Source organism: Brachypodium distachyon, chromosome 4, assembly GCF_000005505.3.
Source record: "Brachypodium distachyon strain Bd21 chromosome 4, Brachypodium_distachyon_v3.0, whole genome shotgun sequence".
Lineage (NCBI taxonomy): Eukaryota > Viridiplantae > Streptophyta > Magnoliopsida > Poales > Poaceae > Brachypodium > Brachypodium distachyon.
This window is the reverse complement of record NC_016134.3, coordinates 34,872,714-34,889,564: the sequence shown is the minus strand read 5'-3', so window position 1 is coordinate 34,889,564 and position 16,851 is coordinate 34,872,714. Positions and strand designations below refer to the sequence as shown.

Here is a 16,851-nt window from a genome sequence, read left to right as displayed (position 1 = left end):
TCGAACAATTGCAAAACGAGTTTGCAATACACCGAGGAGCTCTTTCAATGTGCTTCTGGCAAACTTGCGCCCTGGAAAACATATTGTTTTCTGCCCACGGGGTTTTAATTTGGATGGTCTTCACAAATGTAGACCAAGGATAGATGTCGTCGGCTAGATAGTTAGCCCATGTTATAGTCATGACCATTGACGGTGTAATTGCAAGCCGGAGCATCTCCCTTAGCAAGCCAAGCTAAGAGATGAGATCTTTGCAACACATTGATGTCATTTAGAGAACCCAGCGATCCAAAGAAGCATTGCGAATTCCAGAAATCCTTGGAAGCAACTGCCTCGAGCACAATTGTAGGATCGCGGTGATGCCCGGTGTACTGCTCGTGCCATGCCACAATATAATTCTTCCACCTCTAGTGTATGCAATCTATGCTCCTAAGATGCCCGGCCATCCCCTTGGTTCATTCTCTCCATCAGCATCTTCGTGTCCTCCTCATTAGATGCTCGGAAGTGCCGTGGTCCGAATAACCAGATCAATCCCTTGGCAAAGAGTCGGACATACTTGAGCTTCGTATCTTCTCCAATGCGAACATACTTGACCGTTTAATCTGCCAGAATGCCATACGCAATACCTCATGGAAGCAGAAATCTTTTGATACACACTAAAGCCCAGAAGCCAGGCAACGTTCCTCCAGCGAGTGAACAAGTGAGAGGTTGCTTCGCAAGCTTCTACATTTTTCACAAACAGAGGGCTACGCATTCAGAAACGATGCCTACGCATTCAAAAACACCTACGGAATAGATATGCCGGGTAGGTGCATACCTCCGCGAAATAATCTCGTCGACAACGACGAGTCCACCAAAAATTGTTGCACGGAGAAGCTCAAGAAAGAACTCTGGATCTGAAATCGCCAAGATCCCCAATTCTGAAGATGAAAAAAATAACCTAATTCGCGAGATCTCCAAATCTGAAAATAATGAAACCAACCATATTTTAACCTCGTCGGGCGTGACGGGACACGCCAGCTTTGAATCCAAAGAACGCAGGCTTTGCTGGATACCTCACCGACAGTTACGGGTCCATGCGAAGCTTGGCGACGGTGACCGCAAGTATCAATGACGGGAGGCGGGAAATAGACATGCTGGCTCGAGGAAACTCACGGCGGAAGTGGAACGAGCATACACAGGTAGACTGCGATGCGGGCGGACGACGGGGCAGAGTGAAATACCTCACAAGCATCGACAATGCGGTGGCGGCGACGAAATCCACAAGTGGGAAGCGGCAGGGAAAGAACTGCGTAGAGAGGCGTAGGCTGAAATATCCAGACGCCAGCTGTTTCTCCCTTGATATCGGTACCGAGAATGGGAGACTCGGGATCCGAGTATATAGAGGCGCGGGGGTCGAGTTCGGTTGATCCAAACTTCTTTTATGAGTAAATATCACAAAAGGCTTGGTTTCTGACGAACTATATTACAAAATTACACCTTTTCAGTTTTTTATCACATAACCCACGTTGTTGGACAAAACTGCAGCAGTAAACCCATAATCTCGTTGTCCTTGCATTTATCGATCCATCGACGGACACGGCGTGGACTCGAACACCTCCCTCCAGCTGCTAGTCAGGAACGAGACGCGCCTCTACTAGCGCAGCGCCGTCTGGAACGGCAACACCGTCACGACCAATTACGTCAGCGGCAGCCGCAACACCGAGGACGAGATTTCGAACACCTTCACCGTCTCCCCCGGCGCGGCGCCCACGCGATTCGTCCTCAGCAGCTTCGGCCACTTCGAGCTCCTCGACTAGAACGACAGCAGCGCCTCGGTGTGGGCCACGGTGGGATCCTGACCGTCGAGCAGGTGCAGCGGGTACGGCTATTGCGCCCGTATGGGTACTACGTCGCCGCGGCGGCGTACAGGTGCCTAGATTGTTTCGAGCCTAGCTACGTGGGCCACCAGTGGTGGATTCTCCGCAGGGTTCCGGCAGAAGAAGGCGCTGTCGCCTTGCGGGATTGGTTTCTTGGCCATGGCGGGGATGAAGGTGTCTGACAAGTTCGTGCTGGACGGCGGGAACATGAGAGTGGAGGAGCGCGCGGCGAGGTGCGTAGGGACCTGCTCGTGCGTGGTGTACGCGTACGCGGACCTGCAGACAGCAGCACCAAGAGGGATGTCAGGCGGTGCCTCTTATGGACCTAACCGGCTGAAAATCAAACCTGACCGGATTGAGCTGACCCAATTTTCGTTTCCGAAGCCGGCATGTGTGCCTCGGTGTCATTTTCCCTGCGGGATTATGGGTTTACCGTTACAGTTTTGTTCAAGAACGTGGGTTATGTGATAAAAAAAATAAAAATGTGTAGTTTTGCGATATGGTTCGTAAGAAACCAGTGGTTCTGTGATATTTATTTTTACGGATTTCACAAATATTCAATATGTGTTCAAGTCGTTTTTTCTGGCAAGAACCGGTAGACCGATGGTTATTTTTCGAGACAGTTTACGAAATCTGCAAGAGATATATTTGCTTTTAAAAAAAGTAAAAACCATATCCTCTTCTACCAACCAGCCGACCTTCCCCGCCGACAGCCGCACGCGAACTTCCCCGCCTGCAGCCGCCCGCACCTCGGCCAACCCTTGGCGCTCCGACGGGAAATCCGATGACATACAAGTGCGTGGAGTGCAAGAAGCCCTTCAAGGCCACGCTGGTCGAGTTGACTCGACACGTGAAGGCCTGCCCGTCCAGCGTCAAGGAGCGAGTGGCCACCGACAAGCGGGAGAAGGACAGCACGAAGGCCCATGACGACGAGATCGTGGCGTGCGCGGGCAAGCGCATGAAGGCCGGTGGCCTGCACCCAAGTCCTCCCGGCGGCAACTTATCTAGTCGAGGTATGGACCGCTGAGTCCCAAGTTGATTAACTCCGCATCCCAAGATCTACTAGCGCGTGTGTGGGAGGGGGAGGGATGCGGCTTTTGGATACGTGGTTCACTACTTTTGGATCCGTGGTTCGCTGTTAGTTTGTTTTTGAATCTCAGGATATAGTTTAGCTGAAGTTTGCACCATATACATCTCAAATCAAAGATCCGTGGAGCGTTGTTGTTTTTGGATCTTTGGATGCGTAGTCACTTGGCACAAAATAGTTTAGAAAATTTCACCTCAAGATTCACTTGTCTGATAAAAAAACATATCTGAATAATAAAATTTATATAAAATTTCACTAAAGATAAAAAACCATTTCTGACATAATAAGGTCATAACCAACAACATTTTGCTTGATACATTCCATAGGCGTGCCAACTTTAACCTAAATCAATTGTTAGAATTAAAAAATCAGCATATAGAATATTCGCTAGTCCGGTACCAGCTACTGATTAAGCTAACGGTGCATAATTTTGTGAAATGGTTTAATTGAGTCATACTAGCTTTGGTTGAAAACACTCATTTAGTTAAAATCCACTTGAACACAGGCCTCAATCGAATCATCGTGTGCCAAATACAAAGTGTTTTAATTAAACAAGTGTTTTGGGTGAACCAATTGTTTTCACCCAATCCACTAGAGGATAAAACTTAGAATTCCTGCTAGACAATAGTGTGAAACAACGACTAAGAAGTATTTTGATTTTGCAGAATACCTCTTACCCCCTCCGTTCCATAATTCTTGTCGAAATATTACATGTATTAGACGCTTTTTAGGAATAGATACATCCATTTTTAGGCAAATTTGAGACAAGAATTATGAAACGGAGATAGTATTACTTTTCCATTTGCTGAAAATACCTTGATTTCCTCATTTAGACCTGGTTTAATTGAAAACGTAAAACTTTGTCTTTTATTCCACCGTCCTCTGTCATATCAGATGGTATTATCTTTTTGTGCACCCCGACCCCTCTCCCTCCCTCCATTCATCTCTCTCCCTCTCCCTGTTCATTCTTCTTAAACCATGAGACCAACGACAGGCAGCAGCTCACCGCCTGCCCCTCCCAGATTTTCCCGGTTCTCCCGATGACAACCTATAGAGATTTCTCTGTGACACTAACACCCACTCTTGAGGACCTTTTCACACCTACACTACTTGGGATACCACTCTCACTAGAAGAAAACCCAAAACTTTATTCTCTCTCACAATATTGGTACAACACTTCTTTTAATGGCTACCCTTCTATTAAACATATAACCCTACCATGGTAGCTCACTCTTTTCTTCTTGGTGTGGTGATACACTACTTGTGGGGATTGTGGTTGCACACCTATGGGGTGGGGGGGAACACCCCTATTTATACTGGTAGAAGACGATGACAAACATCTTATTACAATTCTCTAGAATACTCTACAAGTATCTAGAGAATTCTCACTTATTCATGAAGGTGGCCCTAGGACTTTCTATGCATGGTAAATATCTTCTTTTCAAGCAACCTCTCAAGCCTTATAGAATATACCGATCCTCTCATATTCACTAGAAGGATCCTTGTAAATATGTTCTCCTCTAATGATCCAAAGTATTCTAGAATCTTCTCAAATATGCATAGCTAATTCTCAATACTCTCTAATTATCCATAGTATTCTAGAATATTCTCAAGTATGCATTGCTAATTCTCAACATAACCTAACACTAGAAACGAGGTGGCAGCCATTAGAGGCCATGAGAAGCTCAGGGGAAATCTAAGGTGTGTGTGTGGGTGGTGGCAGCTAGGGAATTTACTCACGGGGAAGGAGGGCAAACATGAGTCTTCACCAGTCTGCCGAACTTGGAGAAGACGATTGCCTATCGATTTGGTAGGGAAAAGGTCAATAAACCTTAGTTAGATTTTTTTTCGACGGAAAACCTTACTTCGATCAGAAGAGAACAAGCGAAAGAGGATTAGATTAGCTAAAGTGTACAATCAGTGTATTTCAGCAAATGGAAAATGTAACATCGGCTATTTTAGACATGGCGAAATTATTAGGCCATTTGGGACAATTGCCAAAGTAAATATTTGCGTTTTATCAAATATTCCTATTAGTAAAGGCTGGACCACATCCGAATACTGTGAACAGTGTAATTAGTACTCCCTCTGATTCTAAATTGTTGTCGAAATATTACATGACGCTTTTGAAGAAAAGATACATTAATATTTGGACAAATTTGAGTCAAGAATTTAGGATCAGAGGGAGTACCATTAATACAAGACTAGTAGATGCAGCATCTACCCCTGCCAAACACTTATTGTAGAACATTCCACATATTCATCAAAAGTGAGGAGCTTCAACAGCATGCTCAAACAACTTTATTGCTTCATCCAAATTTTCCATAAACTCGACACTTGACATACTGATACAAGTTTAAACTTGGAACAGCCTTTTAAATTACTTCAAATTTATTTTATGTGATGACATTGTCTTTTTGCTCCAAAAATATTCTATTGATAACTCCTTTGTTATAGCAGGTAGAAACCTAAAGGACCATGTCAAGCATCCGACCATAAAGCCGAAGGTTGGAACATGAGATGTTGAGTCAATCCTTTAGATTTTGAGATTTTGGATACAAACAGAAATTTGAGACTAGTGGAGACTGTATTAGGCTTGAGTGTTAATATTTTTAGTTGGGATTTTCATTCTCTCTAAAATCATGGCGGAGCTCCGCCGGTGAGAAACTTGGCGGACGGTTCAGACACCCCATTCAGGGACTCTCGGAAGATTTTTTTTTTGTCCTATTTTTATTTTCATCATTTTCACTTTTTCTTTTAGTTTTCCAAACTTCCGGTTTAATTTTGTTTTCAAATTTTGATTTCTAACTTTTTAAGTTTCCAAACTTTTTGTTTTGGAAACTTTTTCCCGAAGCTTATCTCTTGAACCTTGTCCTCTCTTATCTTCTCCCGAAGCTTGTGCTCTCTTGTCTCTTGCTAATTCTTTGCTGAAATCTTATCTTACTGCTGGTTGATTTCTACCCGCAAACAAGTAATTTCCATTTAATTTCATTCAAAAATTGCAGCAGTTTTAAATTCACTTGCATGAACTTTACTATTGCAATCCCAGTTCTATGCAAATGCAATTGAACTTTTCTGTTTTTGCAATTTTGCACCAGTATCTGCTATGCAAATACAAGGAATTGCAATATGTTTTGGTTCTTTTTTGTCATGGCCATATCCATATTTAGGGTTTTCTTTCTTTTTGTTGCCAAAAACCATATCCATGTTGTTTTACGGCTCAAATTAAATCTGACTGGTTTTTGATGAATTAGCAAGCGACTGTTTTGTTAGTTGTAATTATGATAGACACCATTGCAGTGTGATTTTACGATTGAATTTTTTTTTGGGTTGTGACTTGTAACTTTGAGTTTTTATCCTTGTCGATAAATCATCTGCAAACTGTAACTTTTGTTGTGGCTATAATTTTTGTAGCTACTGAAAGCTATAACATGAAATGTCTCACAAGGAGAATGTAAATTTTCCATTCAAATTGCAGTAGTTTTAAATTCAGTTGCATGAACTTTACTATTTGCAATCCCAGTTTTGTGCAAATGCAATTGAATGTTACAAGGATATTATTACACTTTTTGCGTGTTGCATGAACTTTACTATTTGCAACCCCAGTTATGTGCAAATGCAATTGAATGTTACAGGGATATCAGTACACTTTTTGCGTAATATCGACTTTTCTGTTTTTGCAATTGCATTGCTCATGATTTTTACTTTTGCACCAGTAATTGCAATGCAAATACATGCAATTGCAATTTGTGACGGTTGCAATTGCATTTTGGTTGGGTTCTATCCTTCAGATTTTGCAACAGTGATTGCAATGCAAATACATTTAATTGCAATTTCTGATGGTTGCAATTGCATTTTAATGGAAATATGTTCTAGTGTCTTCTCTGTCTTCTCCATATCTAGTCAAATTCTTTAGTTATAGTTATAAGTATGACTAGAGCATACATATGTTCAATGTTGATATTTTTGTGCCAATAGGTGTTATGTAACTACGATGAGATGACACAATAGGTAGAGCCCAATATATAATAGGCACAGCCCATCCAAAACATTTCAATCGTACAAAATTAGCAACGCTCATATTAGGTACAACTCAGTCTGTAGCAGAAAAGGCCCAGAACAAAGAGAACAACAAAGTTACGAGACAAACGATCGGGAAAACGAATTGGACGTCTTTTGGCCGTATGATCTTTGATGCACGGCTTACAAAAGAAGTGCTGGTTTTTGTCTAAAAACCAGGCAACTAATTTTAACAAACAAACCAGGCGCCTGTTTTAAAAACAAAAAACAGGCGCATGGGGGATAGACAGGCCCTTGTTATAACTGCATCTCTTTTTTTTTGCGGCTTAACAGGTGGACATGCATAGGCTCTTTGTAGTATTTTTTAGGCCAAAATATTACTTGAACACATATTGGTTCTGTCCATACTGTAGTTTTTTCTACGGTCCATATTTATTTATTTTGAGGGAAGCAATCCATATTTTTTCGATAAAGTCGAGATATGAAGATACATATACTATCAGTATACACATAAACAGTGAAGTCGGCTAATACTAAAATCAACCCAAATACTGGAATCTAATCTCTCTGTCCCCCAAAACTCCCTTGACTGTCCACGCTCTCCCAATTCGTAAGACCACATAATGTTGGTGCCAAAATTGCTATGGTTCACCCCCTGCTCTATGAACATCTCCTCTTTGGAACGAAAGCTAATTCATTTTCCCGTCAAACACAATCGACACGAACGGTGTCACGCCAATCAAGAGCCTTGGGAGGAAGACCTTGTTTCGCATCCACTTGACGCCAGTGTTCTTCATCAGCGTGGTGATGGTGCCGATAAACAATGTGCTCCCCTGCAAGCTCTCCACCTCCTCCCACTCCATAAGCCGCTCATTGAGCCTGACAACATTGACTGGTGTTCCGCAGTGACCGATGAGGAAGGCCATTAGCTCGTCTTGATCAGACTGCGATCAAGACGAGCTGATGGCAAGTGCCATGGGTGATTTCCGTCAGCAGTAGCAGTTCGTGTGGGATTAGGATAGGTGATCAACTGGTTCGTACGTGGGGTTGTCAGTTGTGTATTTATACACACGAACCCTGTAACTTGTAATCATGTCGGGGAGTTTTGAGTTGAGAAGAAATATAAGAAGAAAAGGCGAGATAAGTGTTTTTGACAATAATCCGGTGATTGTCGCGTCTGCGTGTGGGTCTTCATGTGATTGATCTTAGGACAAACCCAACAAACTGCGTACGTGCTCGCATAAATCGGCGCAAGCGAAACAGGAAGATGGCAGGGCGCACTACGTCATGGTAGATAACCGGACGCATTTCAAAATGTGTCAATTTAGTTTTAAAGTGCGTCAAATTTATATTTGTGGCATTTTGAAAGAGTTGAATATACTCATGTTGGCAAAAGTATTTGACGCACTTTTATTGGCAAAATCTGCAGTTAAAGCGGTAAAAGTGCGGTTAAAAATCAAAATTAACTACACTTGAGCAAAGTGCGGCTAACAAAGTGTGGACAAATGTCTACCTGAGGTAGCGGCAGGGGCCGGAGTACTGGGACATGGAAGGACCCCGCCCGGAGTACCGGGACATGGAAGGAAGCACCAGCGCCAATTCACAGTTTCCACTGGATCCAAGCCTTGCTCCGCTGCTTCTGTTTGACGACCACCGACACTACTACAAAACGGTCTATATGCAACGGCACATCAGTAACGGGTCCGCGCGACCGTTACCGATGAACAACATCAGTGTTGGTCGCGGCTGCGACCGTTACTGATGAACAGAGCGGGGTCTGCCCGTCCCCGCCAAGCCATACATCAGTGGCGGTCGCGTGAGGAGACCGCCACTGATGTACCATCATTCCTCGCGAGAGACATCAGTGGCGGTCGGTTAAGATATGACTGTTACTGATGAACCACGCATCAGTGACGGTCGCCCTAACGCGTAGGGACCGGTGAAGTGTCTGATCCACGTTGACAAGCCTGGGAAGCCTGTAGGCGCCATTGTCCGCCTGATGCCCAGACAATCACCGCCACTGGTGCACGGCATTCTTATGAACGACGCACAAGGGAGTGTGATGGTGGAATCCGTCGTCGAGGAGCATCGGGATTATGCTATCCCGCTACCTCCGGAGAAAGGCGTGGATATCTTAGGCGGTTGTCCAAACTACCGCATTATGTGGCCTAGGAGCTTGGTATCTCTCTACAACCAGCGCCGGTCCTCTATGACTCCATCTCCCTCCGCCCACAATGGTACTTCTCATTCACCGCTCGGCCTTTCCCCTAGGATACTTCCTCCTATCGATGCCAGCGGAGATGAAGAGCGGGCAATGTCGATGCCTGCATAGCTCAAAGATAGCCAGACCACAGGGTCGACACAGGCTGGAAGCGTCCCTCCTACCTTCTCTCTCTTGGGTGCTGCTGAGTCCATGGGTGGCCGCAAGATCGATGACAAGTACAAGGCAGAGGAGCAGAAGGCATGGGACAATAAGAGGAGGCATAAAAAGAGGGGGCGCGGCGGCAAGACCATCAAGGAGTCCTCTAATGTCACTCAAGATGAGATGCACTATGTGCTTGACATAACTAGAGTCTGGGAGGACAATAGGCCTGACATTCTCATAAAGAACTCCCGTCAAGGCCAGAGATTCGAAGACGGATCCTATTTCGTGGCTAGGGAGTTTGACTGGATGCTTATTTACTATCCTGGAAGGCCGATGGTCACCGAAGATTCCCTGCATGCCGTGTCCAGAGAGATGCAAGAGCTTCATCAGTTCTACATGCAAACATCAGCTGGTTCTCAACAGCATGCCCAACAGATCAATGTTCGAATTCCAAAAGACTATGACTTCTTTGACCAAGAAACCGGGAACATTCAGGAACGTCATATCACCTTTGGTGTGGAGTTCAACGAACTGTTCCACCTCTTCAACCGCCAAAAGCTTGATATCAACCTCTTAAGGCTGTGGTCTGTCTACCAAATAAGAGAACTGTGCGGCGACTGGAGGTCAAAAAAGTAGCCATTCTAGACCCCTTGATGTTCAACTACGGTGACATCGGTCTTGTGCCAGAAAAGGATGCCTCAAGAACCCTTGCATCTAAATACTTGATGGCATGTCTCGAGAAATACGCGGACCACGACTTTATCCTTTTCTTCCTTAATTTGGAGTAAGTTCAATTTTATATATGGAACCGTCTGTTTTTTCTAATTCAGTCTTTCTTATACACCCTTAGATACTAAAGTTTGTTTGTTTTGAAAACAGAGACCATTGGGTCACACTACTAATTTGTTTGCCTTGGTCCGTGGTGTACTACTTCGATTCACTACTTCCGAAGAAGGGTGTTCGAGGTAGATTCTGTAAACCCATCAAATCACTCATTAACACTGCTTGGAAAGTGGCAACCAAGGGAAAACTAGCTGGTAAAGGCTATAAAGACGAGCTTCACCACAAGCATAGGTTCCCTTGCCAGTACTAGCCGCCCGGTAGTGTGTTCTGTGGCTAATACTGCTGTCACATCCTTATGGAGAATGCCAGCATGTTCAAGCCTGAGTGGAAGGGGTCAGTCGCGGCGATGGAAGAGTACTGACGGTCCCGAATGACAATGGGACACCGACCTAAATGGGTCGTGTATAGCATTCAAAGAGAGTTCCCCATCTCATCAACAATGAGGTCATCAAGCTTAGTGGGGATTTCTACGAACGCGTGGAACAAGTGGTGTCTAGGGTTCACCAACAACATTAGGACCTAACTTGAAATGAGATACATTTGTATTCTTTATATGCTTATATGAAATTTTGACACTTTGTAATTATGCTTATATGAAATTTTGATACTTTGTAATTATGCTTCTATGAAATTTTGATACTTTATAATCAATGTCGCGGAGTGAGATACTTTTGTATTCTTTATATGCTTTAAATGATGCGGCTTTATATACATTTTTATGGTTTAAATGATGTGATGTGATGTGAAGTGATGGTGATGTGGCTTTATATGTATTTTTATGTGTTGTGCTGTATATACAATCTGTGCTGTGCTGTATATATCTGTGTATTTCCTGTGTATTTTATGTGGTTTTAATTATTTTTTTAAATACCGAAAATGTATCAGTGTCGGTCGCTCGACCGACACTAATGTGACAACGTGACCGTTACTGATGAGATGTATATATACATCAGTACCGGTCACTGCGACCGTTACTGATAGTGACCGGTACTGATGACGGCACATCAGTAACAGTCGTAGCAACCGTTACTGATGATATCCATCATCAGTAACACGAAGTTAGCAACGACGGCTCCGACCGTTACTGATGTTGTTTTTCGACCGTTAGTGATAAACCTTTCCGTAGCATACTGATGGCACCGTATCCCTGTACAGTATATCCAAGGGACAGTTTCTGCAGGCAAGGAGAGCCGACGGTTTCAGAGGCCACCGTTACTGACTGGTTAACGCCGCAAGGGTGGGTGCTCATGCTGCATCTCGAGTCGCGTGACACCTTCCTGTGGAACCCGTCGACCCTCGAGAGGGTTAGCTTACATCCAGACGAGGACAACCTTCTTGATCAAAGGCACACGGAGCAGATGCGTCCGCTCGCGCAAGCCCACGGATCCGGACTGCGTCGTGCTTGTGCTAGAGCTCACAGGTAAAGCAATCTACTACCCATGCTGCCGCACGGGGAAACCAGCTGCTGCAGTGGTTTAAGCACGAGGACGCTAGCCTGACGCCTGATCTCACGACGCTCGGCGGCAAGTTCTGCGCGTACGACTCCACAACCGCAATCCTTCTGATCGCCACGCTCCAGTTCTCGCCGGACCCGCCGACTGTTGGGACACCCCACGCCAATCGGGTATAACTGCTGGGATTGCAGCATCTTGGAGTGCCGCGGCGAGCTGTTCATGGTGCACTTCTGTCACCCGGTAAACTCTGGACGACATGTCATTCGGACCACCGTGCACAGGCTGGATTTCTCGGCTGGAGCTTGGCTCAAAGTGGACATGCTCGGTGATACCACGGTGTTCCTCGTCGATAACACCCGCAGTTACGGAGCGTCGTTGGATGCCCGTCAGGTTGGTCTAACAAAGGGGGACTGCATATATTTTCTGACACGCGAGGACAAGGCGCTGTACGTGTATCATATGGAGCGAGGAACTACTAGTATGTGCAATCCTGGACCAAGCCTAGAAGATTCGCATGTGCCTCAATTTTTTATGCCTCCGGTTTGATCAACAGGATTATTGGAACCATCTCGTAGCTAGGAAATTGATCAGCAAGGGAGAATCATGTAACCATGTGGTATGCTCGCTTATGCATCATACAATTCTGACACTACTCTAGTAGTAACAAGTGTTGTTTTTACAGCGACGAAGAGACAATCCAGCATCTCTTTTCGCCGTGCCGATTTACACGTTTCACCAACATAAGAAATGTGGCCACAAATACCGATGACTCCTTCCCGATGTGTTCAAAACCTAAGCCATATCATCTTTAGACCTGTGTGGTATAGGGAGAGAAAATGGAATTGCATGTGAACAAACAGAATTGAAGAAACTCATATATTATTTGGTCCTATATAATATGGAGTACATCTCTGGATCCTAACAAAAGCAGGGAAGAACATGGCAAAACTAGACCCGCTCGAGAAGATGACGAGTAACTCTCTGTTACTACACGTCAAAGATCGTCACGAGTCACAAGATCATGACAGCAACGTTGCAGGTTCACCCAACCGAGCTTGCTTCTTCAACTTGTTGCGAAAGCTTCTTTTTCTGCTGAACGCTCTCTCCTGATTGAACAAACAGGATTCATTCTGTGAGGATGTTTCTATGACAAGATTATCACTGTGCCAAATGATGATTACGGATGATGAACAGAACATAACAGAGTCTTACCACTGGTTGGGCCAACTGCTCTGCTTGACGAACTGCTCTCACAAGATCGCGATTTGCATCTGTGTATAGGCTAGTCACTATTCCAGATTGGCCAGCTCTGGCTGTGCGACCCACCCTGTGCAAAAAGTCCACAGCGCAAGCAGCAAACTCTGCCTGCAGGTATGGACAGCCACATATGAGAACTTCTAATGAGATGACAGAAAAACAAAATGAACAGTGGTTGGGTTAACTAAACAAGGTTTTACAAATATAGGACATAGCAGTAATAAACATTTCTGTATGAATAATTTTACATATATACCAGGTCTGCATGACTGCATGAATTGTGCACGATGCTATGGAGAATTCTAATGTATTTTGCTGACACCAGAAGTAGACTATGAGAAAAATTTCAGAAAGCTCAAGGTTAATTGTGACATATACGCAGCAGCAGTGCAGACCAGACATGAAGACGTGTTTTAGAAGGTAAAATCTGATCATACCTGAATAACATGAGAAACATTTGGCACATCAAGCCCACGAGCAGCAGCATCAGTACAAACGAGCACACCACCATTTTCCCGGAAAGATTTTAAATTGTTTGTCCTCTCCTCAAGGGAGCTCTCACGGTGGTACAGAATGCATGGAATGCCAACCCGCCGCAATATGTCAGAGACCGAATTAGCAGCATCAACAGTGTTTGCAAACACCATAGTTCGATTTGGACCCAGTTGGTCAACTTCACTCTTGAGGCCATACTTCACTGCATCTAGAAGAGCATCAACTTGTGTGTCACCAGTAACCTCTATCCATCTCCGCTCTAATCTGCACACATGGTGCACTGAGTATGAAATGTTTGGGAGGTGCAAATAGAAGTGACAACAAAAGAAACATGGGATACTAGCGAAAACACAGCGACTGCCAAGTGCAGTGCTAGTGAGAATTCTCCCCATGTGTACAGGACATTCAGAAGCTTATGGTAAAAGAAAGTGCATACCTGGGGTTGTGACGGTGAAGATAAGAACCACTAACCCACACGGCACTAGGAAACATACGTTTCAGCACACCACCAGCAGTCTTTTTTCCACTCTGAGGAAGGGTGGCAGCAACAAAGACATATTGCTTGCTGCGTCTATAGATTTTTCTGACTCTCCTCCAATCCTTCCGTCGTTCTACATGAGCATTCTCCACCTCAACTGCACTATCTTGAATATGACCACCTTCATTTTCCTCATCAACATCACTAAATTCAGCACTCTCAGAGCCCGAATCCTCATGATATTCATCAGAACCTTCAAGCGGTACTTCTTTTTCAGAATCTTGCGCCCTAGAAAGTAGCTTCTCATCAAACCGCAGCATGTCGATGAGACGAATGACCTGATTTTCAAAACTTCCGCAGAGTAGCATGTCTGCCTCATCAAATACCTATTCCAAATCAGCTAGTATTAGGACTCATACCTAGTCTCACGATCAGAGATTATGATTTAAACACTTGCTTTAAGACAAAATAAAAGCCAGACAGAAATGATCTAGGAAATGAGATGAGAAAAAAAAAACAGAAATCTGAAGCTTAACTAGAGAGTTGAAACCTTTCTGGATATTTTCTTGTCCAAGTTACAGGGAGGCACAAAAATTCTAACCTGCCCTTGCCAAGTATATCCAGAAACTTATGGTAAAAGTAAAAGGTAGGATCGACAAAAAGATTTCTAGCCTAGCCTTGCCAAGTAGTTTAAGCTAATCAGCTGATTAAGCAAAACAAAACATATCAAGATCTCTGCACACAAAATAGGCCCACTCATGTACTTACGATGAATTTTACACTACGTAAAAATATCTCCCTTCGTCTCCTCTCTGGGTCATAATCAAATAGATAATTCAAAAGAGCTGCTGGAGTGGCTACAAGAATATCTGGGCGAACAGCTGGCCAACCCTGTGATGAAACAATGTAAAACAAGAAATATAAAATAAGCAGATGTTGTGCCAGAATATGTTTCACTAATTTAAGATTGCTGTAGAAAATAGGAACTTAGTTAAAGACCAATGTTTAATTTTGAGACCTGAGACCCAAAGTGTAAACTGGAGAATATACCATATAGTACCATTACAGAAATAACAAAGTATTAAGACTTCATTTGGTTGTAGATTGTGACATGGCCAACACTGTATTTATCCACAAGAGAGATGTGTCGAGTTAAGAAATACGGAGTATATGACAAGCGGACAGAGCGTACCTTTGGCCCACAAACTGCAGCAGCACGCTTAAGTGGTTCACCAGATACATCAAGCAATGAATTAGCCATGGAAACAACTTGCTCACACAACATGACATTGGGACAGAGAACCAACACAATGTCATGTGTCCCCATGGCAATGTTCTGAGGATCAACATCTTCTGTGGAGGAAGATTTGGAGCACAGTTTTTCAATTAGTGGAATCAGGTAACCATGAGTTTTGCCACTGCCAGTCTCTGCCGCAACAATTACATCGTTCGTCGTGAGAACATGTGGTATACAAGCTGCCTGCAATGCAGTAGTTGACATTTTCTGTAAGTATCCGTTTGTTGCAACACCAAGCTCTAACAAAAGCAAAGGAAAATAACATATGGAATTCTACAGTACAGCTATCCCAGCAGGAGCACTATGGCATTAGCACCAAACAAACAAATTGACAGGAAAAGAGGCATCGAGAAAATATTGAATCCAAATTCATCTACGGAGTAGCTAAATTGTTGCCAGTAATTTTGTAATAAGGACTATGTCAGCGATTTTGCAAATAAAGGCAACTGATCTGATCTTGGCTCTTTAATCCTACAAAATTTAAAAGCAAGTACGCCATCTGAATTTTCTCATGATCGGCTACTTATTTAACTAATTACTGCTTAGATATTTAGGAATATGATGCAGGAGCTCCAATCTTAACAGAAACTAACAGAAAAAAATCCTGCACTAGAGAGGACATCAGAGAGTCAATAGACCGAGAGATTATTCGACTTTGAGAATCGAAGGATGGTCCAGCATGACAAGCTCAGACTGCTAGATCATAACCCGTATACCAAACGTAACCAGTATAGACTATAGAGACACAGCTAATCACAACCATGTAGAGGCATAATTTTAGATCAAACCCAGTATATAATGTCCACAACGAAGGCTTCTTCACAAAACGCACTCTGGCATTTTGTCGAGCACGTACACTGCAGCGGGCAGAGTGGAGTAAGCGTTACCTGGACGAGCGAGGGCCTCGCGAGGTCGGCACCGTGCAAGGCGGAAATGATACGGTCGGAGATGCCGAGAGACTTCCACGACGTGCTGTTCTCGGCGAAGAACCCGTCGGCGCTGGCGTTGGCATCGTCAGCATCGGCGGCGGCGACAGTGGCGAGCGAGCGCGGCTTCGCGGCAGTCGAGAGGAGACGCCACGGCCGCACCGGCGCGAAGGGGAGGACGCGGCGGGTGGCTAGGTAGGGGGAGGCGAAGAGCGGGAGCCTCGCGAGGCGGAGCGCGAGCGGCGCCTGGCGGAGGTGGCTCAGAGCCATCGTGTCGTTGGCCACTTGAGATAACTTGAGACTTTGAAGAGGTTCCACTCTTTGGACATGTATTGGTAGGTCTTCAGGATATTGGATTTTGCGTTTTTACCGTCCTTTTTTCTTCCTTTCTAATCTGCGGTGCGATCGAGACGCTGCGTCTACACGTCAGTAACTAACAACATCAAAGCTGCTGCTCTTCTCTGCTAGGAATCAGTACAAAGAACACTGAAGACTGGAGGGGACAATTGAGCTTGAGCATAGCAGTACAATAAACTGGCGTACTAGTTTTCCTTTTTTCAGACGTCGAAAAGTAGCTCACTGCTCAGTGCTCACATGGCATGAGTTTAGAGAACATTTGTGGAGTAGGATCTCCGTCAGAAGCGCCTTGTATATCGTTGCAAAAGAATTGTTGTAATAAAATAAAATCATATATAGGTCGGGCCGTAAATTCTATTTGGCGACAACTGGGTCAACATTTCCTAAGCACGAATCAAGACGTCCACGTGGCACGG

General features: G+C 44.3%; 1 protein-coding gene across 1 annotated transcript; it reads right to left on the bottom strand.

Moving 5' to 3' along the window:
- Window positions 1-12,254: 12,254 nt before the first annotated feature.
- On the bottom strand, window positions 12,255-16,396 carry LOC100822485 (DEAD-box ATP-dependent RNA helicase 22). The gene is made up of 7 exons (XM_003578021.4): window positions 16,040-16,396; window positions 15,048-15,335; window positions 14,624-14,746; window positions 13,814-14,241; window positions 13,320-13,641; window positions 12,838-12,990; window positions 12,255-12,731 (listed from the first exon to the last, which is right to left on the bottom strand). Exons 1-7 carry the CDS (start codon window positions 16,346-16,348, stop codon window positions 12,645-12,647), a joined length of 1,710 nt encoding a protein of 569 aa, XP_003578069.1. The 5' UTR covers window positions 16,349-16,396; the 3' UTR covers window positions 12,255-12,644.
- Between the last annotated feature and the right edge of the window lie 455 nt (window positions 16,397-16,851).

Coding starts and splice junctions, on each gene's coding strand:
- LOC100822485 (XM_003578021.4), bottom strand. CDS start 16,348: ATGGCTCTGAGCCACCTCCGCCAGGCGCCGCTCGCGCTCCGCCTCGCG. Junction 15,336..16,039: donor CGAGGCCCTCGCTCGTCCAG/GTAACGCTTACT, acceptor ACTGCATTGCAG/GCAGCTTGTATACCACATGT. Junction 12,732..12,837: donor AGCAGTTGGCCCAACCAGTG/GTAAGACTCTGT, acceptor TTGTTCAATCAG/GAGAGAGCGTTCAGCAGAAA.